The sequence below is a fragment of the Brachionichthys hirsutus genome, chromosome 11, assembly GCF_040956055.1.
Source record: "Brachionichthys hirsutus isolate HB-005 chromosome 11, CSIRO-AGI_Bhir_v1, whole genome shotgun sequence".
Lineage (NCBI taxonomy): Eukaryota > Metazoa > Chordata > Actinopteri > Lophiiformes > Brachionichthyidae > Brachionichthys > Brachionichthys hirsutus.
The window spans coordinates 13,279,690-13,304,407 of NC_090907.1; the positions used below are offsets into that span (position 1 = coordinate 13,279,690).

Sequence of the window (24,718 nt, forward strand, 5' to 3'; positions counted from 1 at the left end):
GCAACGAGAATGATGATCGGCGCTGGCAACGTCCTGAAGAAACACGCGGCCGACCACGCTCGCCGCACGGCCGTGACCGACGAGGAGGCGCCGGAAGACGACGATCTCGGGCTCTGCAGCAGGATCTCATTTGAAAGCGCCCACAGCCAGTGCATGGAGAACTGTGGCATTCTGACGCTGGCAGTCGTCTGTCAAGGTGAGGAAAGAAATCATTTTCAAGAAACCTGGGCAATGAACATCTTATTACAGTGGTACCTCGACTTACGAATGTCCCTACATCCGAAATTTTCAGGTTACGAGGTTTCTGAATGGGAAAATATTGCCTCTTGTTACGGAAGCATTTCAGGATACGAGGTGAACTCTGGGAGCGGCGAATAGCGCTATTCGCCGCTCCCAGAGTTCCCCGAACGTAAACAAACTTGTAGCTGCTCTGCCATTGGCTATCGCCTAAAATCTGCCTGGCAACCCGTTGCGTATGCGTGTATCTCAGCATGCTATTTGTGTCCCCCTCGTGTCACCCGGAAAAAGTGTTGACAAGTCGGGCTATTGCTCATTATGATGACATCTGCCTCGCACATTTCCGATGGATTGTCAAAAGCCGGCAAAAGCAGACGTCATCGGATCAGTTTTTCAAGAAACGCGAGGCAGAAAACACCGCAAAGGACCAGTAAACAAAGAGGACAAAAAGTAACAGCTAACAGGTAGATTAATATTTTAAAAAAATATCATAATGTAGCGTCCGTCGGACGCTGGAATAAGCACACGACGGGTAACTCTCTGTGTGTGTGGGTGCCGCGGGGAGGAGGGGAACGGGAGAGCTGCGTAGCTCCCGCAGCTCTCCCGTTCTCCTCCTCCTCCCCGCGGCACCCACACACACACCCCGCCCCTCCTCCCTGGATGCCTTTGCGGACTCTCTGCAGCGTAGGAATAATGAACACGACTAAAACATGAACCGTTACAATACTTTTGCGGGGCTTGGAACGGATTAGTGCATTTACATTCAAAACGCGGCTCTACTTACGAAGTTTTCACGTTACGAAGCTAGTCCCGGAACGGATTAAATTCGTAAGTAGAGGTACCACTGTATTAAGTTGCCTGGCACGACTATGTGAACAAGAGTGAACAAAGTTACACATCGTATAGAATGTATTATTGATACAGCACGAAATTTAAACAAAAGGAAATAAATGTGCACTGAATAAATATTAGCTTTTTTTATTCCACTCCTTCCTTCAACGCTGCATGCCAGGTATATTACCCACAATGCAATTCAGCTACGATTGCTCTTATTTTTGGATTTGGAGTTTTCAGCCCCGTGTGATGAACAGAGCGGATATTAATCTGGATGTAGAAACCTCCCAGGCTGTTTTCTTGTTTCCGATGCAGACTCTCTTGATATGGCCAAAGACTCAGATGGTTAATCTCGTTGCCGTGACAGGAACGGGTTTCTGCCAGGTTTTTATTCATATATTCCTGCTTTATTTTTGCGGTTTAGGAGGTCTGGGAGAGAACACGTTCTATGTCGACTACAGGACAGAGGACGGTTCTGCCAACGCTGGATCGGATTACGAGTACAGTGAAGGGACGCTGGTATTCAAGCCTGGAGAGACTCGCAAAGAGATCAAGGTAAATCAAGCGAAGTGAGAGGAGACATTTACACACTGGCGCTGGAGAAAGAAGCAGCAGGCTAATGGACCGCAACCCCGAGCTCCGGTCCCATTTCCACCCCGAGCTCCGGTCCCATTTCCACCCCGAGCTCCGGTCCCATTTCCACCTCGAGCTCCGGTCCCATTTCCACCCCGAGCTCCGGTCCCATTTCCACCCCGAGCTCCGGTCCCATTTCCACCCCGAGCTCCGGTCCCATTTCCACCCTGAGTTCTGGTCCCATTTCCACCCTGAGTTCTGGTCCCATTTCCACCCTGAACTCCGGTCCCATTTCCACCCTGAGTTCTGGTCCCATTTCCACCCTGAACTCCGGTCCCATTTCCACCGTGAGTTCTGGTCCCATTTCCACCCTGAACTCCGGTCCCATTTCCACCCTGATTTCCGGTCCCATTTCCACCCAGAGTTTCGGTCCCATTTCCACCCTGAGTTCTGGTCCCATTTCCACCCTGAGTTCTGGTCCCATTTCCACCCTGAGTTCTGGTCCCATTTCCACCCTGAGTTCAGGTCCCATTTCCACCCTGAGCTCCGGTCCCATTTCCACCCTGAGTTCTGGTCCCATTTCCACCCTGAGTTCTGGTCCCATTTCCACCCTGAGTTCTGGTCCCATTTCCACCCTGAGTTCAGGTCCCATTTCCACCCTGAGCTCCGGTCCCATTTCCACCCTGAGTTCTGGTCCCATTTCCACCCTAAGTTCCCGTCCCATTTCCACCCTAAGTTCCCGTCCCATTTCCACCCTGAGTTCTGGTCCCATTTCCACCCTGAGTTCAGGTCCCATTTCCACCCTGAGCTCCGGTCCCATTTCCACCCTGAGTTCTGGTCCCATTTCCACCCTAAGTTCCCGTCCCATTTCCACCCTGAGTTCTGGTCCCATTTCCACCCTGAGTTCTGGTCCCATTTCCACCCTGAGTTCTGGTCCCATTTCCACCCTGAGTTCTGGTCCCAGACCACTTCATCAGGTCTGGTGAAGTTCAACGACGAGGAGCGATAACGATTCTAGTTGCTTTTGTTCTGGTTGTTGTGAGGCCAGATGTTATTAATCCCTGTGGGCAGATTGCCTTACTATGTTGAAAGAGTTCTGAGAGCTGTCTTTGTTGAAACAGAAGATGATGCACTCAACATAAATGTTCTGGCCCCTGAGGCCTCCTTCGGTCGCGTTTACACACAATCAGCTACAACCTCCTGCTTCTCCATAATTAGATCTGGTGCAGCTTCCTGAATAACAGTGTGGCTGTAAAGCCGGAGGAGATGAGGAGAGCAGGCTGAGAAACAGACAGCTACAGGAACAGAGCAGAGTCATTCTGCTGCTGCTACTGTTTCAGTGTTTGGAAGCGAGGGCCAGTCAGCAGCTCTCCCAGTATCCAGTCAGCAGCTATCCCAGTAGCCAGTCAGCAGCTCTCCCAGTAGCCAGTCAGCAGCTCTCCCAGTATCCAGTCTACAGCTATCCCAGTATCCAGTCAGCAGCTCTCCCAGTATCCAGTCAGCAGCTCTCCCAGTATCCAGTCAGCAGCTCTCCCAGTATCCAGTCAGCAGCTATCCCAGTATCCAGTCAGCAGCTATCCCAGTGGCCAGTCTGCAGCTCTCCCAGTATCCAGTCAGCAGCTCTCCCAGTGGCCAGTCAGCAGCTCTCCCAGTATCCAGTCAGCAGCTATCCCAGTGGCCAGTCTGCAGCTCTCCCAGTATCCAGTCAGCAGCTCTCCCAGTAGCCAGTCAGCAGCTCTCCCAGTATCCAGTCTACAGCTATCCCAGTATCCAGTCAGCAGCTCTCCCAGTATCCAGTCTACAGCTATCCCAGTATCCAGTCAGCAGCTCTCCCAGTATCCAGTCTACAGCTATCCCAGTATCCAGTCAGCAGCTCTCCCAGTGTCCAGTCTACAGCTATCCCAGTATCCAGTCAGCAGCTCTCCCAGTGGCCAGTCTGCAGCTATCCCAGTATCCAGTCTGCAGCTATCCCAGTAGCCAGTCTGCAGCTATCCCAGTAGCCAGTCTGCAGCTCTCCCAGTGGCCAGTCTGCAGCTCTCCCAGTATCCAGTCTGCAGCTCTCCCAGTGGCCAGTCTGCAGCTCTCCCAGTAGCCAGTCTGCAGCTCTCCCAGTATCCAGTCTGCAGCTCTCCCAGTAGCCAGTCTGCAGCTCTCCCAGTAGCCAGTCAGCAGCTCTCCCAGTAGCCAGTCAGCAGCTCTCCCAGTGGCCAGTCTGCAGCTATCCCAGTATCCAGTCAGCCGCTATCCCAGTAGCCAGTCAGCAGCTATCCCAGTAGCCAGTCTGCAGCTCTCCCAGTATCCAGTCTGCAGCTCTCCCAGTGGCCAGTCTGCAGCTCTCCCAGTATCCAGTCTACAGCTATCCCAGTATCCAGTCAGCAGCTCTCCCAGTATCCAGTCAGCAGCTCTCCCAGTATCCAGTCAGCAGCTCTCCCAGTAGCCAGTCAGCAGCTCTCCCAGTATCCAGTCTACAGCTATCCCAGTATCCAGTCAGCAGCTCTCCCAGTATCCAGTCAGCAGCTCTCCCAGTATCCAGTCAGCAGCTCTCCCAGTATCCAGTCAGCAGCTATCCCAGTATCCAGTCAGCAGCTATCCCAGTGGCCAGTCTGCAGCTCTCCCAGTATCCAGTCAGCAGCTCTCCCAGTGGCCAGTCAGCAGCTCTCCCAGTATCCAGTCAGCAGCTATCCCAGTGGCCAGTCTGCAGCTCTCCCAGTATCCAGTCAGCAGCTCTCCCAGTAGCCAGTCAGCAGCTCTCCCAGTATCCAGTCTACAGCTATCCCAGTATCCAGTCAGCAGCTCTCCCAGTATCCAGTCTACAGCTATCCCAGTATCCAGTCAGCAGCTCTCCCAGTATCCAGTCTACAGCTATCCCAGTATCCAGTCAGCAGCTCTCCCAGTGTCCAGTCTACAGCTATCCCAGTATCCAGTCTGCAGCTATCCCAGTAGCCAGTCTGCAGCTATCCCAGTAGCCAGTCTGCAGCTCTCCCAGTGGCCAGTCTGCAGCTCTCCCAGTATCCAGTCTGCAGCTCTCCCAGTGGCCAGTCTGCAGCTCTCCCAGTAGCCAGTCTGCAGCTCTCCCAGTATCCAGTCTGCAGCTCTCCCAGTAGCCAGTCTGCAGCTCTCCCAGTAGCCAGTCAGCAGCTCTCCCAGTAGCCAGTCAGCAGCTCTCCCAGTGGCCAGTCTGCAGCTATCCCAGTATCCAGTCAGCCGCTATCCCAGTAGCCAGTCAGCAGCTATCCCAGTAGCCAGTCTGCAGCTCTCCCAGTATCCAGTCTGCAGCTCTCCCAGTGGCCAGTCTGCAGCTCTCCCAGTAGCCAGTCTGCAGCTATCCCAGTATCCAGTCAGCCGCTATCCCAGTAGCCAGTCAGCAGCTATCCCAGTAGCCAGTCTGCAGCTCTCCCAGTATCCAGTCTGCAGCTCTCCCAGTGGCCAGTCTGCAGCTCTCCCAGTAGCCAGTCTGCAGCTCTCCCAGTATCCAGTCTGCAGCTCTCCCAGTAGCCAGTCTGCAGCTCTCCCAGTAGCCAGTCAGCAGCTCTCCCAGTAGCCAGTCAGCAGCTCTCCCAGTGGCCAGTCTGCAGCTATCCCAGTATCCAGTCAGCAGCTCTCCCAGTAGCCAGTCAGCAGCTATCCCAGTATCCAGTCAGCCGCTATCCCAGTAGCCAGTCAGCAGCTATCCCAGTAGCCAGTCTGCAGCTCTCCCAGTATCCAGTCTGCAGCTCTCCCAGTAGCCAGTCTGCAGCTATCCCAGTATCCAGTCTGCAGCTCTCCCAGTATCCAGTCTGCAGCTCTCCCAGTAGCCAGTCTGCAGCTCTCCCAGTAGCCAGTCAGCAGCTCTCCCAGTAGCCAGTCAGCAGCTCTCCCAGTGGCCAGTCTGCAGCTATCCCAGTATCCAGTCTGCAGCTCTCCCAGTAGCCAGTCAGCAGCTATCCCAGTAGCCAGTCTGCAGCTATCCCAGTATCCAGTCTGCAGCTCTCCCAGTAGCCAGTCAGCAGCTATCCCAGTAGCCAGTCTGCAGCTATCCCAGTAGCCAGTCAGCAGCTCTCCCAGTAGCCAGTCAGCAGCTATCCCAGTATCCAGTCAGCAGCTCTCCCAGTAGCCAGTCTGCAGCTATCCCAGTATCCAGTCTACAGCTATCCCAGTATCCAGTCTGCAGCTATCCCAGTAGCCAGTTAGCGGCTCTCCCAGTATCCAGTCTGCAGCTATCCCAGTATCCAGTCTACAGCTATCCCAGTATCCAGTCTGCAGCTATCCCAGTAGCCAGTCTGCAGCTCTCCCAGTATCCAGTCTGCAGCTATCCCAGTATCCAGTCTACAGCTATCCCAGTATCCAGTCTGCAGCTATCCCAGTATCCAGTCTGCAGCTATCCCAGTATCCAGTCTGCAGCTCTCCCAGTAGCCAGTCTGCAGCTCTCCCAGTAGCCAGTCTGCAGCTCTCCCAGTAGCCAGTCTGCAGCTCTCCCAGTAGCCAGTCTGCAGCTATCCCAGTATCCAGTCAGCAGCTCTCCCAGTATCCAGTCTGCAGCTATCCCAGTATCCAGTCTGCAGCTATCCCAGTATCCAGTCTGCAGCTCTCCCAGTAGCCAGTCTGCAGCTCTCCCAGTAGCCAGTCTGCAGCTCTCCCAGTAGCCAGTCTGCAGCTCTCCCAGTAGCCAGTCTGCAGCTATCCCAGTATCCAGTCTGCAGCTATCCCAGTATCCAGTCTACAGCTATCCCAGTATCCAGTCTGCAGCTATCCCAGTATCCAGTCTGCAGCTATCCCAGTATCCAGTCTGCAGCTCTCCCAGTAGCCAGTCTGCAGCTCTCCCAGTAGCCAGTCTGCAGCTCTCCCAGTAGCCAGTCTGCAGCTCTCCCAGTAGCCAGTCTGCAGCTCTCCCAGTAGCCAGTCTGCAGCTATCCCAGTATCCAGTCAGCAGCTCTCCCAGTAGCCAGTCTGCAGCTCTCCCAGTAGCCAGTCTGCAGCTATCCCAGTATCCAGTCAGCAGCTATCCCAGTAGCCAGTCTGCAGCTCTCCCAGTAGCCAGTCTGCAGCTATCCCAGTATCCAGTCAGCAGCTCTCCCAGTAGCCAGTCTGCAGCTCTCCCAGTAGCCAGTCTGCAGCTATCCCAGTATCCAGTCAGCAGCTATCCCAGTATCCAGTCAGCAGCTCTCCCAGTGGCCAGTCAGCAGCTATCCCAGTAGCCAGTCTGCAGCTATCCCAGTATCCAGTCTACAGCTATCCCAGTATCCAGTCTGCAGCTCTCCCAGTAGCCAGTTAGCGGCTCTCCCAGTATCCAGTCTGCAGCTATCCCAGTATCCAGTCTACAGCTATCCCAGTATCCAGTCTGCAGCTATCCCAGTATCCAGTCTGCAGCTCTCCCAGTATCCAGTCTGCAGCTATCCCAGTAGCCAGTTAGCGGCTCTCCCAGTATCCAGTCTGCAGCTATCCCAGTATCCAGTCTACAGCTATCCCAGTATCCAGTCTGCAGCTCTCCCAGTATCCAGTCTGCAGCTCTCCCAGTGGCCAGTCTGCAGCTCTCCCAGTAGCCAGTCTGCAGCTCTCCCAGTATCCAGTCTGCAGCTCTCCCAGTAGCCAGTCTGCAGCTCTCCCAGTAGCCAGTCAGCAGCTCTCCCAGTAGCCAGTCAGCAGCTCTCCCAGTGGCCAGTCTGCAGCTATCCCAGTATCCAGTCAGCAGCTCTCCCAGTAGCCAGTCAGCAGCTATCCCAGTATCCAGTCAGCCGCTATCCCAGTAGCCAGTCAGCAGCTATCCCAGTAGCCAGTCTGCAGCTCTCCCAGTATCCAGTCTGCAGCTCTCCCAGTAGCCAGTCTGCAGCTATCCCAGTATCCAGTCTGCAGCTCTCCCAGTATCCAGTCTGCAGCTCTCCCAGTAGCCAGTCTGCAGCTCTCCCAGTAGCCAGTCAGCAGCTCTCCCAGTAGCCAGTCAGCAGCTCTCCCAGTGGCCAGTCTGCAGCTATCCCAGTATCCAGTCTGCAGCTCTCCCAGTAGCCAGTCAGCAGCTATCCCAGTAGCCAGTCTGCAGCTATCCCAGTATCCAGTCTGCAGCTCTCCCAGTAGCCAGTCAGCAGCTATCCCAGTAGCCAGTCTGCAGCTATCCCAGTAGCCAGTCAGCAGCTCTCCCAGTAGCCAGTCAGCAGCTATCCCAGTATCCAGTCAGCAGCTCTCCCAGTAGCCAGTCTGCAGCTATCCCAGTATCCAGTCTACAGCTATCCCAGTATCCAGTCTGCAGCTATCCCAGTAGCCAGTTAGCGGCTCTCCCAGTATCCAGTCTGCAGCTATCCCAGTATCCAGTCTACAGCTATCCCAGTATCCAGTCTGCAGCTATCCCAGTAGCCAGTCTGCAGCTCTCCCAGTATCCAGTCTGCAGCTATCCCAGTATCCAGTCTACAGCTATCCCAGTATCCAGTCTGCAGCTATCCCAGTATCCAGTCTGCAGCTATCCCAGTATCCAGTCTGCAGCTCTCCCAGTAGCCAGTCTGCAGCTCTCCCAGTAGCCAGTCTGCAGCTCTCCCAGTAGCCAGTCTGCAGCTCTCCCAGTAGCCAGTCTGCAGCTCTCCCAGTAGCCAGTCTGCAGCTCTCCCAGTAGCCAGTCTGCAGCTATCCCAGTATCCAGTCAGCAGCTCTCCCAGTAGCCAGTCTGCAGCTCTCCCAGTAGCCAGTCTGCAGCTATCCCAGTATCCAGTCAGCAGCTATCCCAGTAGCCAGTCTGCAGCTCTCCCAGTAGCCAGTCAGCAGCTATCCCAGTATCCAGTCAGCAGCTCTCCCAGTGGCCAGTCAGCAGCTATCCCAGTAGCCAGTCTGCAGCTATCCCAGTATCCAGTCTACAGCTATCCCAGTATCCAGTCTGCAGCTCTCCCAGTAGCCAGTTAGCGGCTCTCCCAGTATCCAGTCTGCAGCTATCCCAGTATCCAGTCTACAGCTATCCCAGTATCCAGTCTGCAGCTATCCCAGTATCCAGTCTGCAGCTCTCCCAGTATCCAGTCTGCAGCTATCCCAGTAGCCAGTTAGCGGCTCTCCCAGTATCCAGTCTGCAGCTATCCCAGTATCCAGTCTACAGCTATCCCAGTATCCAGTCTGCAGCTCTCCCAGTAGCCAGTCAGCAGCTCTCCCAGTAGCCAGTCAGCAGCTCTCCCAGTATCCAGTCTGCAGCTCTCCCAGTGTCCAGTCTGCAGCTCTCCCAGTAGTAGTCATATTGGCACACACATAAGAACTGCACAGTGCAGCTCTCTTACTTTACGATGAGCTTTCCTACAATAAGGATTTAAGCTAGAGCTATCCGGCTAACAGAAAACCAGCTCGGTCTCAGTTACAAAAGTCACAAATAACCGTCCCACCAACCGTCGTCACAGCAGAGTCCCACAAAACAACACGAAATATTTGGTGACTGTTGTTTCTCTTCTTCTTCCGTTTTTCGGCACCTGACGGATACGTTCTCTGAGACATGATGACGAGTGACGACCGCAGAACGCTGTTTGTGTCTCGCATCGCTAGCTTCCACGCTAGTTTGCTTACAATAAGGCTGACCAATCATCGCAAAGTCAGGTCCAACGTCACCCTGTAGGTTGCCAGGTTGTAATCACACAAAAAGAGATAGCTGCCAAGATTACCGGTAGGCGCTGCACACTGCACCCCCTGCATCATGCCAAATAGGGTTGCCAGGTCGGGGGCCCCCTAGTGGCCAGGGGGCCCTAAGAAGCTGCTTAGGCTCCTTATAGGCTGACAAGGGGTCGCCACAGCAAATCAACTTTCTCCACTTCACCCTGTCCTTTGATCGTCCTCCTCAGCACCAGCCACCCTATGTCCTCCCTCACTACGAACTTGGGATCAAGCAACAAAATAATATATATATTTTTCCTGAAAGACAGAAACCAAGAACATTATTTTTCAAAGTGCATGATTTCACAGTTCCAAAGTTTGATTAAGGATCAAAGGAAAAGGGTAGATATGAGAAGAGCGGTGCAACTGGCTGAAGAGATGAATGACAGTGAATACTGAGTACATTCCGAAGGTCAGTTTCATCCATTCCAATGCCAATTCAATGGATTTCATCGAGCACTCGGCCTAAAAACATTTAGTCTCAAATGTCTCAGCTACCTCCAATAAGGCGCTTCATTCATTCATTCATTCATTCATTCATTCATCAGTTCCACAGAGGGAACGTCTCTTCTCAGACTGCGTTCTCCTCGGGATAACAAAAAACACGTTCATCGAAGAGGAATAACTCTAATCCACAGCCCAGTAAAGGAGGGAGGAACATCCAGTCACAGGATTATTACAGTCATGCCTTCAAGTAATGAACACAAATTTCCTTCATCAAATGAGCAATTTGTGTAAGGTTGTTCATGAAGTGGAAATGAAATTAACTGTGGTGATTGAGTGAAGCTTCTGAACTGCATTCTCACTGATCCCACCAGACAGACAATTAGAAAAGGTCCACGCTCTCCAACAGACTGATGGGGAGTTACTGAAAAGGCATCGGTACAAGCGAGGAGTCTGGTTTGGTTTAAAGGCAACGATCACTCACCAGGTGAAAGATTAGCAGTTACTATAAGCACATTTCATTCAATACAAGATTCAGATCCCGTGTACGCTACGGGGACCTACACAATACAGGAATTTACATTTTGACCTCACAAAGTCTTCTGTTACAGAAGTGAGCAAGACTTCCTCTCAAATCTTTGTGGCTATTAGTCTTCTTTATTGAACCATAATGAATTCGTTTTATTTTATTTTTATCTACCAGATAGAGATGATAGCCACTGCCGAGGGAATAAGATGCACTCGTTGGCAATTTGGTTGTTTGTGCAAAATCAGTAAAAGAGCATTAAAATAAATTAAAACAAGTTTGCTAACACTGCCCAGAGAAGTGGTGAAGTTATGACAGCTTAATCAATATCGCCCCTCACCTTATTCAACACTTTTCTCATTTTGGATGCTTTTTCTATCTGAAGGTAGCCTAGGACTATTGACTTTGGAACTGTTCCTGTGTAATTGATTTTTTTTTTCTCTCGTTACCAAAAAGAGAAGATGTAATAGGAACTCCAGCTGATTAGATTTAAACTGAAGTACACTTGAACTGCAGCAGAGTCAAACAGTGCAAGATGGCCACGTGTTGCTACATTTGGCCGTAATCACTATTTCTATAATAACAGTGTCGGAGTCTCACATTTTCTACAGAGAAGCTCCCATCAGCTTTATGTCGCTTTATCGCTTCACCTCATTGCTCTGTGACTGGCAGCGACCTCGTTGTGCTGGCTTAAACTCATCATTATAACAGTGTTATAACAATGGAAACACACCAGTTAGCTGCTGGCTAGTGACTATAGTAGAACACGGAGCAGCAAAAACATTTTCCTAAGTAATCGTGACCAAAATCAAACTTCATTCGTTTACATTTCTAATAACAAAAAACAGTCAAAATAAATTAAACTTTAAAAGAAGAGTTTAGTTTATTTGCCATTAGCGCTATAAAACCACATTGGAAAAGGGTGCAAAAAAAAACAACAACTCAAGTGCACTCTCAACATTTACAGGACAAGACAGACCAAAATGCCACATAAAATACTTACTGATAAAGTAGTACACAATAAAAAAATGCATTAGAAAAGTAAAACATAATAATCAAAAAACATTAGTCAAAACCATCACATCTTGTGAAAAGAAGCGCTTAGAACGCTTCCCCAAAGGAAGGGATTCAAAGATGGCCGTGGCAGGATGGCCCGAGGAATCATGAGTCGTGTTTTATACGTGGCCTCCGGGCGCGGCGCAGTGAAGCCGATGGTCCTGGAGGCTGAGCCAAACACTTTGTCCAAGGCCTTTTGTTTCAGAGTAAGATTACCAAACCACAATATACCAGATGAAATGATCATGTGTGTCTTAATGTTGCATCATGGCCGCCATCAGTCAATATGTGGTAGACTGATGACATCACAGGACGGAGTCAGCCTCACTCTGGGTTTGGAGCTCCCGCCTGATAGCTAATGTGCAGATTCATGATACGATGTTAGCAATGTCATGTGACTTTTACTCGTTGATTTGTTGGATGAGGGAAACGACTGGCTTTCTGCCCCCCGCCTGCCCTCAAATCACCGCACACAGGCACCCAGAATTGGGCTGATGTCAAACCTTGTTACGCTCGGGAATATCCAACTGCACTTCCCATAATAACAATCACGCATGCATGGAAGCTTGGAAGTTTGTTTTGGAAGGAAATCATTAAATGTTCATCTAATCGAAGACTCAGTTCCACCTCTGAAGCCGTGTTTCCTGCATCATTCATAATAAATTGTGATTACATGTAATGCACATGCATGCTAAAGTTTAACAATTGATAAAAAACTAAACAAATTAGTGACATTAAATTTAACATCTTCCCCTTCTGCCGCTATCATCTCTCTCATGTCTAGAATTTTCATGTCCACCTCAAGGATTTTCTAAAAGAACAAAACTTGAATGTGGAATAAGATATTCATTTAGTTTGTGAACCTTTTCATGCGATTCGATTCTTCACCAGTTGCATTTATGCATTATCTTATACATTTTAAACCCTCATCGTCCCACTAAAGGATGCTCTGCGTCTCTTTGCGTCTCCAGGTCGGCATCATCGACGACGATATATTTGAAGAGGACGAGCACTTCTTCGTGCGGCTGCTGAACCTGCGCGTTGGCGATGCCGAAGGAATGTTCGAGAGCGATGAAGCGGGCGCCGCCCCCAAAGCTTGCTTGGTTGAGCCCCTGGTTGCCACGGTGACCATCCTGGATGACGATCACGCCGGCATCTTCACGTTCGGCGAGTGCATGGTGCGCGTGAGCGAGAGCGTGGGCACCATGGAGGTGACGGTGGTGCGGAACTCGGGTGCGCGCGGCACCGTCATCCTGCCGTACCACACCGAGTCAGGCACCGCCAAGGCCGGAGAGGACTTTGAGGACGCCAGCGGAGAGCTGGAGTTCACCAACGATCAGACGACGTGAGTCAGCGTGAACATCGTATCTTAAATCCACCTTCACAAAGTCGCTATCATGAAGTTATTGTTGTTATTCTGGTGGGAGGCGACCGTAGCATGTTTTCAGGTCTCAGCTTCTCACCTGATGGTTCTGTGTTCTAATTGTGTGGCTGAGCAGGTCCTGGACTCATACTTTTGGCCACGCAGCTGAAGATAGAATCACTTGGTCCATCGCTTTATTCCAGCTGCTGTCAGATGGAGCTCTGTAGCAGCTCTAATCTCGTTGTGATGCTTTTGTTCTCCATTAGGGGGGTGTCGTCACCATTAGTGCATTAGCACCATTTATCTCATTGGATGTCTGCACAGCCTTAAATGTTTTCTCCTCTTTCTGTGCACCCCTCATTCAGACATATATGTTGTTGTGCAACTCCTCTCCGATTACTGATATATAATCATAATAACAGACAAACAAATGGCAAGCATTTCATCAAAGCACAGTCAGACTCTTGTACTCCAGGACACACAAAGTACTTCTAGGAGGTTCTTGATGGCTAAATGTTAAGTCAGTTCAATATTTTTCTTGGAAAATGAGTCCCATAAGAAAATGAGATTTAAAGATTAAATTGCGCCCACTGAATGTTTTCTGTGATGTTCTTACTTCTAGACAGGAACACCCTTCATCTGGCTGGATTAACACACGCAGCAGAGGCTGCCCTATCTGCAAAGATTTCAGAATGAAAGCACACCTTTGTACACCTTGAATTGTTGCTGTTCATCTAAGGAATAGAAGGAAGCAGCAGCTCAATAATATATAGACGCATGACTTGTTCTTTTAACCGATGTGTCCTCAAGGATGGTGACATTTCTTTCACAGTGAATCCTAGCAGACTATTGGTGATGTCGTCTTTTGAGATATGGGTGTGTGTCTTTCCTTCAGAGGCGGTGTTCTTTGTCTGTGCAGCACACTCGTACGGACTGTTGTCTGGGTGATATCGATTGGCGCATCTTTAAACTGATATAATCTGGCAGGTTCAGTGACTGACAGCGGCCCAGATTGGGTGAGACAGGGCGAGTGGTGTCTGATTGGTGGCTGGGTGGACCTCAGTGTGTTTCTATGGTGATGGAACGCTTTATAAAAGGTTTTCTTTTTCTTTTCGTTTCAGCAACACATGACTTCTTAATTTGGAAGTGTATTTCTTTTTTTCTTTTTTCCACGTGTGATTAATGATGGCCCGCCTTGAGTCTACGTCACCCCCGAGCCTCAGGTCGAATACCTGGAGTGCTCAGGCTGCTGAGTTGACGCCCTTTCTCACGCTGGAGCCTTTTTTTAGCCTCTGCCCAAAACATTGAGGAACTTCAGTCGGCCCGGCTGTGACGGTGAAACACTGCTGCTCCTGCCAGGCCTCCTCCTTGGGGCATAATGGCATGTAGAGTCATGCTCTCATTTGTTTCTGCCTGTCAGTGACCCGCCGGAACCAGAAGCAGCTCGTCTTGTGTTGCATAGAGACTGCATCGAGACCAGCATGCAGGGAATGTGGGGTTTCTCTTTCACCCCAGCTCCCTACCCTCACCCCAGCTCCCTACCCTCACCCCAGCTCCCTGCCCTCACCCCTACTCGCTAACCCCACCCCTACTTCCTACCCTCACCCCAGCTCCCTACCCTCACCCCAGCTCCCTGCCCTCACCCCTACTCGCTAACCCCACCCCTACTTCCTACCCTCACCCCAGCTCCCTACCCTCACCCCTACTCGCTAACCCCACCCTTACTCCCTGGTATAAAATGGTATTGTATTTTAGTACCTGTATTACCGTGATATTCTTCAATTAGCCTTAAATGCATGATATATCTTGCATATTTAAATACAGTGAACATTAATAAATGGTCGGTAATTTAATATAATGCATAATTCATATAATATGCTGTGACAAGCATTTACAAGTAACAAACTACATGTTTATTTCTAGTCATAGACTGCAATTCTAAAAATGCAGGTAGAAACATAAACTGCAGGTGGAGCTGCTGCCAGTCAGATCCTGTTCATTTACACTAAAAGTACTATTAAATGCCCAATAAATGATTCACATGAACTCACCAAGGCCTTTGCTGGGACACTTCACGCAGGCTTTCATGAAATAGAATACATTTTCGTGGAAAAACTGGAGAGAGCAGAAACGAGAGTTTCCAGCCGTCCTGTCACGCTGCGTTATCTTTCCATCTGGCCGTCTCCACTTTTCATTTCACACCACATTCCTCCGTCTCTTCTGTCCCCTTCTGTCCCCTTCTGTCCTTTCTGTTCTTTTTTCTTTCTTTTCTACCATCGCGCTTCTCGGGCCCTTACTTCAGCCGTAGTGTCCTCAATGGCGTGGCTTTTTCTCCCCCCTCATCTTTTTCTCCCGCCCTTCGCTGGATTTCCTTCATTCCTCGTTTCTCCCTTCTTCCTCTGCAGGGCCTTTCTTTTCATCTTTCATCTTTTCAGCATGTCCTCGGACCAAGCAGTTGTTTGCTTATCTGTAGAATCCAGGGGCGCACGTTCAGCACGGCGCGTGTCAGAACTCAACGTCTGAAATTAATTCAACGACCACAGCAGTAGGAGAATAAACATGCAGATAGCTTGTTAACTTTTGACTGGCCTATTGATCCTGTCTCCCGGCTCGGCTTCCTGCTTCCTGCTTCCTGCTTCCTTCTGCTCTGATTTACACAGCAGTTGGTGCTGATGAGAGTCAAAAGGAGGGAGGCCGCAGCTTAATGTGTCTGCTGTGAGGGCTGCCGTGAACACAGTATTAAGTATTGATGAAATGCTTTACCCTATGCCTGTGTGTGTGTGTGTGTGTGTGTGTGTGTGTGTGTGTTCTGCATGCAGTCAGACTTTCCAGGTCAGGATCATTGATGATGAAGAATATGAAAAACATGAGAACTTCTTCATTGTGCTGGAGGAACCTCGCTGGCTGAAGAGAGGAATCTCAGGTATGTCTGCGAGGAAGGTTTTGGATTTGATTGGATTCTTTTATTTAACCCATAGCGGAGCCTGTCCTGACCTATCAGTACCACTATCGGATTACAGCGACAGAGGTCAGAGTAGCATTACACAGCTCAGGAGGTGCCTTCGTAGCCGAATGCAGCAAAGTGTAATTCACACGAAACCTGGCGAGACACATTTGTTTATTATTGTCTGGTTATTAGACGATGAAATAATCAACACTAAGTAAAGAGATTCATTCAAGTGCTCCAAACTGTTGTGCATTTTTGAGTCGTTTCGGTTTCTGTGATTTATTGTCTGCACTGCGAGTTGTATTATTATTATTTTTGGCCATTTCAGTGACCCACTTTAGCAACAGGGACCAATCTCACAATAGGAACAAACACACACACACACACACTAAAACACACACGCTTGTCTCTGCAGCAACACAAGGACTGACTCGCCTCTTTTTTTCAGAAGGCTATGATTTGTTGGTTTGCTTCATGTGATTTCATGTTCTTGATGATGACTTTTTGATTGTGTTGTGTACTATAATCTTCTCTTTTCTCCTGCGCTCACAGCTCTGCTTCTCAAACAAGGTAAGATCCTCTGATTGCTCCTCTATTGAACAAAAACTCAAAGCTTGAGTCAATGTGTCAGGAATTCTGTGTCAGGCTGCAGCTAAGAATATTTATTATTCTAGATTGATCCTATAGTTATTGTCTTGCTTCCTTTGTGGCGACGCATGAGGAACCGAACAAATAGAACTGCTTAAGTCTATCACGAAGCCCTTTGCCAATAATGTACAATCCAAAATACAGCTGGTCCTCACATAACGACGAGCCCGTTTGACCACGACTTGGAGGGTTTTCAGAAATATAAAAGCATGTGTTTAGCGACTGTTACGACGAGTGGCGTGCACCGCCTTGCAGAGTCCGTCCAAATGCGCAGTATAAATGGCCTCTACGTATGCAAATATAAAATATTTTGTATTCATTCATTCATTTTCATGTCCGCTTTATCCGCCTAGCGGGTCACAGGTGTTGCTTGAGACTATCCAAGCTCTTCTACGGGCGAGAGGCGGGATAGACCCCCGGAAGCATCGCCAGCGCATCAGTGTGTAAAAACTTCGGCCGAGTTGTCGGGCGATGTTTTTTTTTGTTTAACTATGACGGGGGTCATCAGAACGTAACTCCGCCGTTATGTGAGGACTTGCACCTTTATTTGAACGAGCACGTTAGGCGTTTAATAGCTACAGTACATGACGTCAAGTTGAACTCAGATTGTTTGGTCACGTTAGTAGCACAACAAAGCATTCCTTAGTCCGACTCAGCAGTTCAGCCTCTTAAAGCTGTTGTTGGTGAATTTGGAGAAACCAATAACCAGATTTTGAAAAGATCCAACTGGGAAAATGCCACCGGCTGCCTTCGAGCTTCTTCCCTCTGCATTATGATGAAGACGACACTGACCGCCTGCTGAGAGGTGTGTGAAAAGTGTGTTTTTATTATGTTCCACAGCCTCTTAGCTTTTTAAAATCAAACAAATGCCGAAACAACTGCTTAATACCCCAATTATATAAAGACAAACGACAGGCCGATTAGGGACATGCCTTTTGAAACGGTGCCTGGTGTGGGTGTGAGCTTAGTGCGACTGGGATTGGCTCCTGAACGCATCAGTAACTGGCTCTTCTGCTCCGGGTCCGTCCAGGTCAGGGGTATTCAGCACTATCAAACTAGAATACTAGTGATGGGGATGGGTTCCTTCTTTTAGGTTTACATGGTTTTAATGTAATGCGATCATTTACGTAACAGTTGAGTCCAGGAAACACTGCAGCACCATTTCAACGTGTGATGAAGTGGCTCTGATCCAGTTCTATATCCTAACTACAGAAACCACACTAAAACAGCAGCGGAGTAATTACAGAAGCATTTTTGTGAAAGGTAAACATCAAAAATGTGCATTAATTTACATTTCTTATCTAATGCACCAAAGAACATCAACTAATTATTGTGAGATATTTGTTTTGTATATTAATTGTGCAGCTATGTTTTAATATAATAATGTAATTCATTCTCGTTTGCATGGCGTGTCCCAATTCTTTTCATCTTAGCCTCAGCTAAGACGTTGTTTACTCTGTGCTACATTGGCAGCTCCTGGCATCTCATTTAGCCTAGTTTGGGGGTGCAAAGGGCCCGCCTGTTCACATTCGGATCACAGCAGAACCGCTCTGAGTCTCAGTGCAGCTCAATAGGACAGTCAGGGAATAAATGATTACAAATGAGTTGGCGCGCCACATTCCTGGGCTTGTTTGGTCTGACGCAGCTACATCACCATGTTTGTTGACTTTCTGTAGACAACCAAGTCAATAAAACTTTATATATTCTTTTAAAAACATGCGAAAGAACCAGCACCTCTAGGCTTGTTTACCCTGCGGCGCTACAATCCGCAAGGCTTTCATCACACTGTGGTTTGCAGTTTGGTAGAAACACATCACCCCCCCCCCCCCACCTTCTACCCACAGAGGGGACAGAGGGGCAAATGAGCGCGGAGGAAGAGGAGGCCCGCAGGATAGCTGAGATGGGGAAGCCCATCCTGGGAGAGCACAGTCGCCTGGAGGTGGTCATTGAGGAGTCGTACGAGTTCAAGGTGCCGTCATTTCTCTTCAAACCACATTTGTAGCTGCTCCCAGGGTGCAGGCTGGAAGCGGCGGATGCTTCATTCACGGCAGCTCGAAGCATCCAGTCTTTATAGACACACATGTCTGCAAGTCCGGGCAAATAAAGAATAATTCACTGGCATAACACCCCCCTCCCCCCCCCCCCCCCGCAGTCTAACACAGACTGAAATGATGAATTGCAAACTGTTTTAGTTGCCCATAAAACAGAATTGAATTATATTTCTATATATGAAAATGTATATGATGGATTCTTAATTTAGTAAATGTTCTATTTCCATAATCCATGCCTGTCTTTTTGTGGATTAAATCCCATGTTGTTTAGAGTCGCAGAGCAATGCAGAAGGAATAATTTAAATATAATTCAGTACTTTAACGTCTTTAGCCATCGATGTTTCACGCTTTTTGAAATCATGACATAATCTCAAAAATGAAGGAAGTCACACCAGTGTTTGTTTGTTTGTCTGTTGTCATAATAATGAGTGAATTATTGCATTTTAAAGTGAATGCTTGGATTAAGACGAGGATAAGGACAAAGATGGGCTATGAACCAAAAAATGTGTCCTCACAAGTGATGAAATCAAGAGTATGTGTGCCTGTGGCCCCTCCTTATCTTATGCTCCTTCACATTTGCCCGAAATAAAATTTCTATTTAACTCCAAAAAGCCATTTGAAAGTTGAGACGTTCAACTCGGCAGAGGAAGCAAACGAATCAAACACCCACGTTTCTTTCTGCAAATTAAAATCGCATGAATTGAATTGAAAACAGAAACACACTGAACCAGAATCCACCATCACTTAGTGGACTAAGACTCAGCACCCTCAGTCGCTAAGTGATTGTAAAGTCAAGCTGAACCTATAGCTGGCCATGTCTGGTGTGATTTGTGGTTAGTGAGAACCAGCTGGGGGGGGGGGGGGGGGTATGCAACTCCGTCATGATTGGGACTTAGATGAAGTGTACCGGAGATAAAAAGTCCAACGACCGAGAGACTTTGTTTCCTGTGTGCCCAAACAAATGACCGGATTGTGCCTCAGAAAGGTTCCCATCGACCGTTCATAGTGTTTGTTTGGTTCTGGCTCCAGAGCACTGTTGACAAGCTGATTAAGAAGACCAACTTGGCGCTGGTCATCGGCACTCACTCCTGGAGGGAACAATTTGTTGAGGCGGTCACTGTCAGTGCAGGTGAGCATTGCGTGCACGTGTGTGTGTGTGTGTGTGTGTGTGCGCGTGTGGTCTGAGTTTAACCACCTGTCATGTTGACACTCCTGAGCCCTTTGATGACACTCTGAACAACCTCACATTCAGGGTTCACTGCAACGACACGGCTCCTCGGGCCTTCTCTGTGCGCTCAGAACTGATGCTGTGACCTCTAAATAGGTCGTTGCTGTTGTCACTGCAGGAAATACCGCAGGATCCACTGGACCAGTGTTTGGGTCAGCGTAGTCTGTGGGTGGAGGGCACAGAAAGTCGTTTCTTCCGATTAAAATGCTAAACGTTTGCCTGCCTCAAATTGGTTTAAAGTCAACGATGTGTAGTTTATTAAGAAACATTTTCATTTACAGTAATTCTCTGGTTTCATCTTCTCAAACGCCGGTTTTAAACAAATGAAGGAATGATTTTGAGCTGAGTGCTGAAGTCAAGGCAGTGCTTACAGCTATTGGCCAGTGTCTTAGTTCAGAAATGTAGATTTATGGTTAATTAAAGGGTCTGAAAACCTTGTTTTAAATTTTAATTTAGAATTCAAATTTACTCAAAAATATTTAAATATCTTCATTTTTCTTTACTTAGAAAAGGAGGACAAGAAGAAAAGTCCAATGCCAATAACTAGAAAAGGAGACTCAAATACAAACCAATGTAAATCAATGTTATTATTCAAGCATGAGGTTTGCACGTGTTAGATTTGTAATCAGGGGCCGCCATCTAGTGGAAAGACGAGGTCTCTACAGAGTAGGCACTGAGACAGCAAATGGAAAAGAATACCGGTAGGTCTTCAGGGCCATTGCAATTGTAATGACAATAAACAAGTGTAACGAAAGTGTAACTATTTTATTTATAAATCACAAATATATCAAGAATACTAAACTGAATTGAAGGTGACCTAACGTGCTGTAAGCAGCACTGGGTTCTAGCAGGATCTGATCAACACATGAAGCACAGCATTGCTGAATCCTGATTGTTGGCTGTCACAGGAGTGCCACAAAAATCCAACTCAAATCCAACTCACCTTAACCCACCAATCAAAGAAACACGCCCATTTTTATCTTATTTATTATTATGGTCCTTTAATGTAATCTTCATGTATTCTTAAACCAGCGGCGTGTGTGTGTGTGTGTGTGTGTGTGTGTGTGTATTTCGTTTTTTAAACTGACTATAATTCCCTTCACCACTTGGCTTTTCCCCCTCAGGTGATGCCGATGATGACGAGGAGGAGGAGGGTCGTGAGGAGCGTCTTCCGTCTTGTTACGATTACGTGATGCATTTCGTCACCTTTTTCTGGAAGGTTCTGTTCGCCTGCGTCCCTCCCACGGAGTACTGGAATGGCTGGGCCTGCTTTTTGGTGTCCATCAGTGTCATCGGCCTCCTCACCGCCGTCATTGGAGACTTGGCGTCACACTTCGGGTGCACCGTGGGGCTCCGGGACACGGTGACGGCCGTGGTGTTCGTGGCTTTGGGAACTTCTATTCCGGGTCAGTGAACGAGCCGGACTCTGCGTCCCGTCGTTTGTCATGAAGTCCAACTCGAGCCTTTAAAAGAGCTACAGTTACTGCCTTCGCTCCGGGTTCTCCCCGTGTCTGCGTGGGTTCTCTCCGGTTCTCCCCGTGTCTGCGTGGGTTCTCTCCGGGTTCTCCCCGTGTCTGCGTGGGTTCTCTCCGGTTTCTCCCCGTGTCTGCGTGGGTTCTCTCCGGGTTCTCCCCATGTCTGCGTGGGTTCTCTCCGGGTTCTCCCCGTGTCTGCGTGGGTTCTCTCCGGTTTCTCCCCGTGTCTGCGTGGGTTCTCTCCGGGTTCTCCCCGTGTCTGCGTGGGTTCTCTCCGGGTTCTCCCCGTGTCTGCTTGGGTTCTCTCCGGTTTCTCCCCGTGTCTGCGTGGGTTCTCTCCGTGTCTGCGTGGGTTCTCTCCGGGTTCTCCCCGTGTCTGCGTGGGTTCTCTCCGGGTTCTCCCCGTGTCTGCTTGGGTTCTCTCCGGTTTCTCCCCGTGTCTGCGTGGGTTCTCTCCGGGTTCTCCCCGTGTCTGCTTGGGTTCTCTCCGGTTTCTCCCCGTGTCTGCGTGGGTTCTCTCCGGGTTCTCCCCGTGTCTGCATGGGTTCTCTCTGGGTTCTCCCCGTGTCTGCGTGGGTTCTCTCCGGATTCTCCCCGTGTCTGCGTGGGTTCTCTCTGGGTTCACCCCGTGTCTGTGTGGGTTCTCTCCGGGTTCTCCCCGTGTCTGCGTGGGTTCTCTCCGGGTTTTCCCCGTGTCTGCGTGGGTTCTCTCTGGGTTCTCCCCGTGTCTGTGTGGGTTCTCTCCGGGTTCTCCCCGTGTCTGCATGGTTTCTCTCCGGGTTCTCCCCGTGTCTGCGTGGGTTCTCTCCGGGTTCTCCCCGTGTCTGCGTGGGTTCTCTCCGGGTTCTCCCCGTGTCTGTGTGGGTTCTTTCCGGGTTTTCCCCGTGTCTGTGTGGGTTCTCTCCGGGTTCTCCCCGTGTCTGCGTGGTTTCTCTCCGGGTTCTCCCCATGTCTGCGTGGGTTCTCTCCGGGTTCTCCCCGTGTCTGCGTGGGTTCTCTCCGGGTTCTCTCTGTGTCTGCGTGGGTTCTCTCCGGGTTCTCCCCGTGTCTGCGTGGGTTCTCTCCGGGTTCTCCCCGTGTCTGCGTGGGTTCTCTCCGTGTCTGCGTGGGTTTTCTCCGGGTTCTCCCCGTGTCTGCGTGGGTTCTCTCCGGGTTCTCTCCGTGTCTGCGTGGGTTCTCTCCGGGTTCTCCCCGTGTCTGCTTGGGTTCTCTCCGGGTTCTCTCCGTGTCTGCGTGGGTTCTCTCCGGGTTCTCCCCGTGTCTGCTTGGGTTCTCTCCGGGTTCTCCCCGTGTCTGCTTGGGTTCTCTCCGGGTTCTCTCCGTGTCTGCGTGCGTTCTCTCCAGGTTCTCCCCGTGTCTGCGTGGGTTCTCTCCGGGTTCTCCCCGTGTCTGCATGGGTTCTCTCCGGGTTCTCCCCGTGTCTGCTTGCGTTCTCGCCGGGTTCTCCCCGTGTCTGCGTGGGTTCTCTCCGGGTTCTCCCCGTGTCTGCTTGGGTTCTCTCCGGGTTCTCTCCGTGTCTGCGTGCGTTCTCTCCGGGTTCTCCCCGTGTCTGCGTGGGTTCTCTCCGGGTTCTCCCCGTGTCTGCATGGGTTCTCTCCGGGTTCTCCCCGTGTCTGCTTGCGTTCTCTCCGGGTTCTCCCCGTGTCTGCGTGGGTTCTCTCCGGGTTCTCCGGCTTCCTCCCACCACCAAAGACATGCAAATTAGCCAAATTGGTGAGACTAAATTGTCCACAGTGTGTGTGTGTGTGTGTGTCTGTCTGTGTGTTGCCCTGCGATGAACTGGTGACTTGTGCAGGGTGTACCCTGCCTCTAACCCGTAGACTGCTGGGATAGGCTCCAGCACCCCCCCCCCCCCCCCCCATGTTTTTATGCCAAAAACATGGCATGAACTGAAGTTTCAACAAGTTAGAGTATCAACAGTTTAACTCCTTGAGTGCCATTCGCGTGTAAAGACGTTTTTTATGACAAATCTGCCTCTCTTCAACGGCCAATAACTCCCAAAGGAAAATGTTAGGAACACACTTTTTTAGACTTCAATCCTTCGTTTGGTTCGTTGTGTGCATAGTCGGAGTAAAGAATATTCTGTGGGGCTTGGAAAATTGGGACAAATGCGTGAAAACTGGGGCACTCTGCATATAGCCGAGCTGAAAATGGCTGGCACTCAATGAGTTAATCTCTCAAAAGATGTTATTTTCCTGGTGTAAACATTTCAATTTCTCTCAGACCCAAAGTTTTTCACGTTTGCCTCTTCCTCACAGCGCACCACACCTTTGCTAGGTCAGTTGGGGTGTCGGTGTCACCACAGAAATAAAGAAGTTGCTTTAAATAGACTTTTGCACTGGGAGCAATTGAAAATGAGACCATTGGGAACCAATCAGGAGTCCAGCGGCGAGCGTTTGTGCTCGTGGCTCTTTGTTATCTGCATTCTCATGCATGCATCGTTGCCTTTTATTTGGGTGCGCATCAGGTGAAAACTCCTTGTTCCTCCATTCTAGACACCTTTGCGAGCAAAGTCGCTGCCATACAGGACCAGCACGCCGATGCATCTGTCGGCAACGTCACCGGCAGCAATGCCGTCAACGTCTTCCTGGGGATCGGTGTAGCGTGGTCGGTGGCCGCCGTCTACTGGAAGGTCAAAGGGAAGGAGTTCAAGGTGGACCCGGGGTCGCTGGCATTCTCCGTCACACTCTTCACCATCTTCGCATTCATCTCCATGGCCGTGCTCCTCTTCAGACGCCGGCCCTCCATCGGCGGCGAGCTCGGCGGCCCCAAGGTGCCCCGAATCCTGACCAGCATGCTGTTCCTGGGTCTGTGGTTCCTCTACATCCTCTTCTCCAGCCTGGAGGCCTACTGCCACATCGATGGCTTCTAAATGGGAATGTTCTGGAAGAGTAGTCGCACGAGATACTTTTAACACGAAGCCCACACCGTCACTTCAACATGAAACGGCTCAAACTCATCTCACCTGGGGGCGGCGTAGGGATGTGAACATATTTTACGTACATATTCCCACACACACACACACTACATGTGATCACAACAAACACACACGCAGTTACAGGCTGGACAGGAGGCAAGATAAAGTGTTTGTTAGAGCAAGCGATGTAAATGAATACAGAAGGTGGCTTAGAAAGAACACGGTGAGTGCAATGTGAAAGGTCATTGTTTTGGGGTTACAGAGTCAGATCCACTGAGCGAGGCGGACAGAAGCCTCACCGGGAAGGACTCGGGTTAAAGGATCAGCATCTTTCTTTGTCCCTTGCACCTCTTTTAGTGGTAGGAGGTGGAGCACCGCGTGTGGGGGGGGGGGGCATGTTTACAATAACTAAAACATTTTGTTTGTTTACTACACGGGCTTGTCTGGTGAACTGCATTGGAGGCGGCTGTAAATAGTAACGCCCGGCGTGTTCAGCAGGCAGACGGCGGCGAGGACAACGAATCAGAGAAAGAAGAGGCAGGAAAAGGTGCAGCTGCTGTAAGTGACCGTTTCATCTGTAACAGGCAAGCACAGAAAAACAACAATGCAGATCTTTAAAAGTAAAAACAATAAATGTAGAGGAGGAGACGGTTGAATGAGCGTGAGATGAATGGTGATTTTGGTCATTAAATGGAGGCTAAAGTCTTGGCTGTTCAAACAAATGAAAGAAAAGCAAAAGGAAACAAGCCGTACTTCCCGAACAGGCTACACTCCGGCCGATGTGTCTCCTTCCTGGTCGTTTGTATCACACTGAGGGACTACTTTTCACATA

The 24,718-nt window shown here is 49.7% G+C and overlaps 1 protein-coding gene across 1 annotated transcript in view; it reads left to right on the plus strand.

Moving 5' to 3' along the window:
• Positions 1-23,841, plus strand: part of LOC137901642 (sodium/calcium exchanger 2-like) — a 30,543-nt gene extending 6,702 nt beyond the window's left edge. The window contains exons 6-14 of the mRNA XM_068745686.1: positions 1-196; positions 1,496-1,626; positions 12,229-12,602; positions 15,440-15,543; positions 16,120-16,137; positions 18,060-18,184; positions 19,296-19,395; positions 20,619-20,900; positions 23,465-23,841. Of these exons, the coding sequence (XP_068601787.1) occupies positions 1-196; positions 1,496-1,626; positions 12,229-12,602; positions 15,440-15,543; positions 16,120-16,137; positions 18,060-18,184; positions 19,296-19,395; positions 20,619-20,900; positions 23,465-23,841 (1,707 nt within the window). The remainder of the gene's footprint in view (positions 197-1,495; positions 1,627-12,228; positions 12,603-15,439; positions 15,544-16,119; positions 16,138-18,059; positions 18,185-19,295; positions 19,396-20,618; positions 20,901-23,464) is intronic.
• Positions 23,842-24,718: the final 877 nt, after the last annotated feature.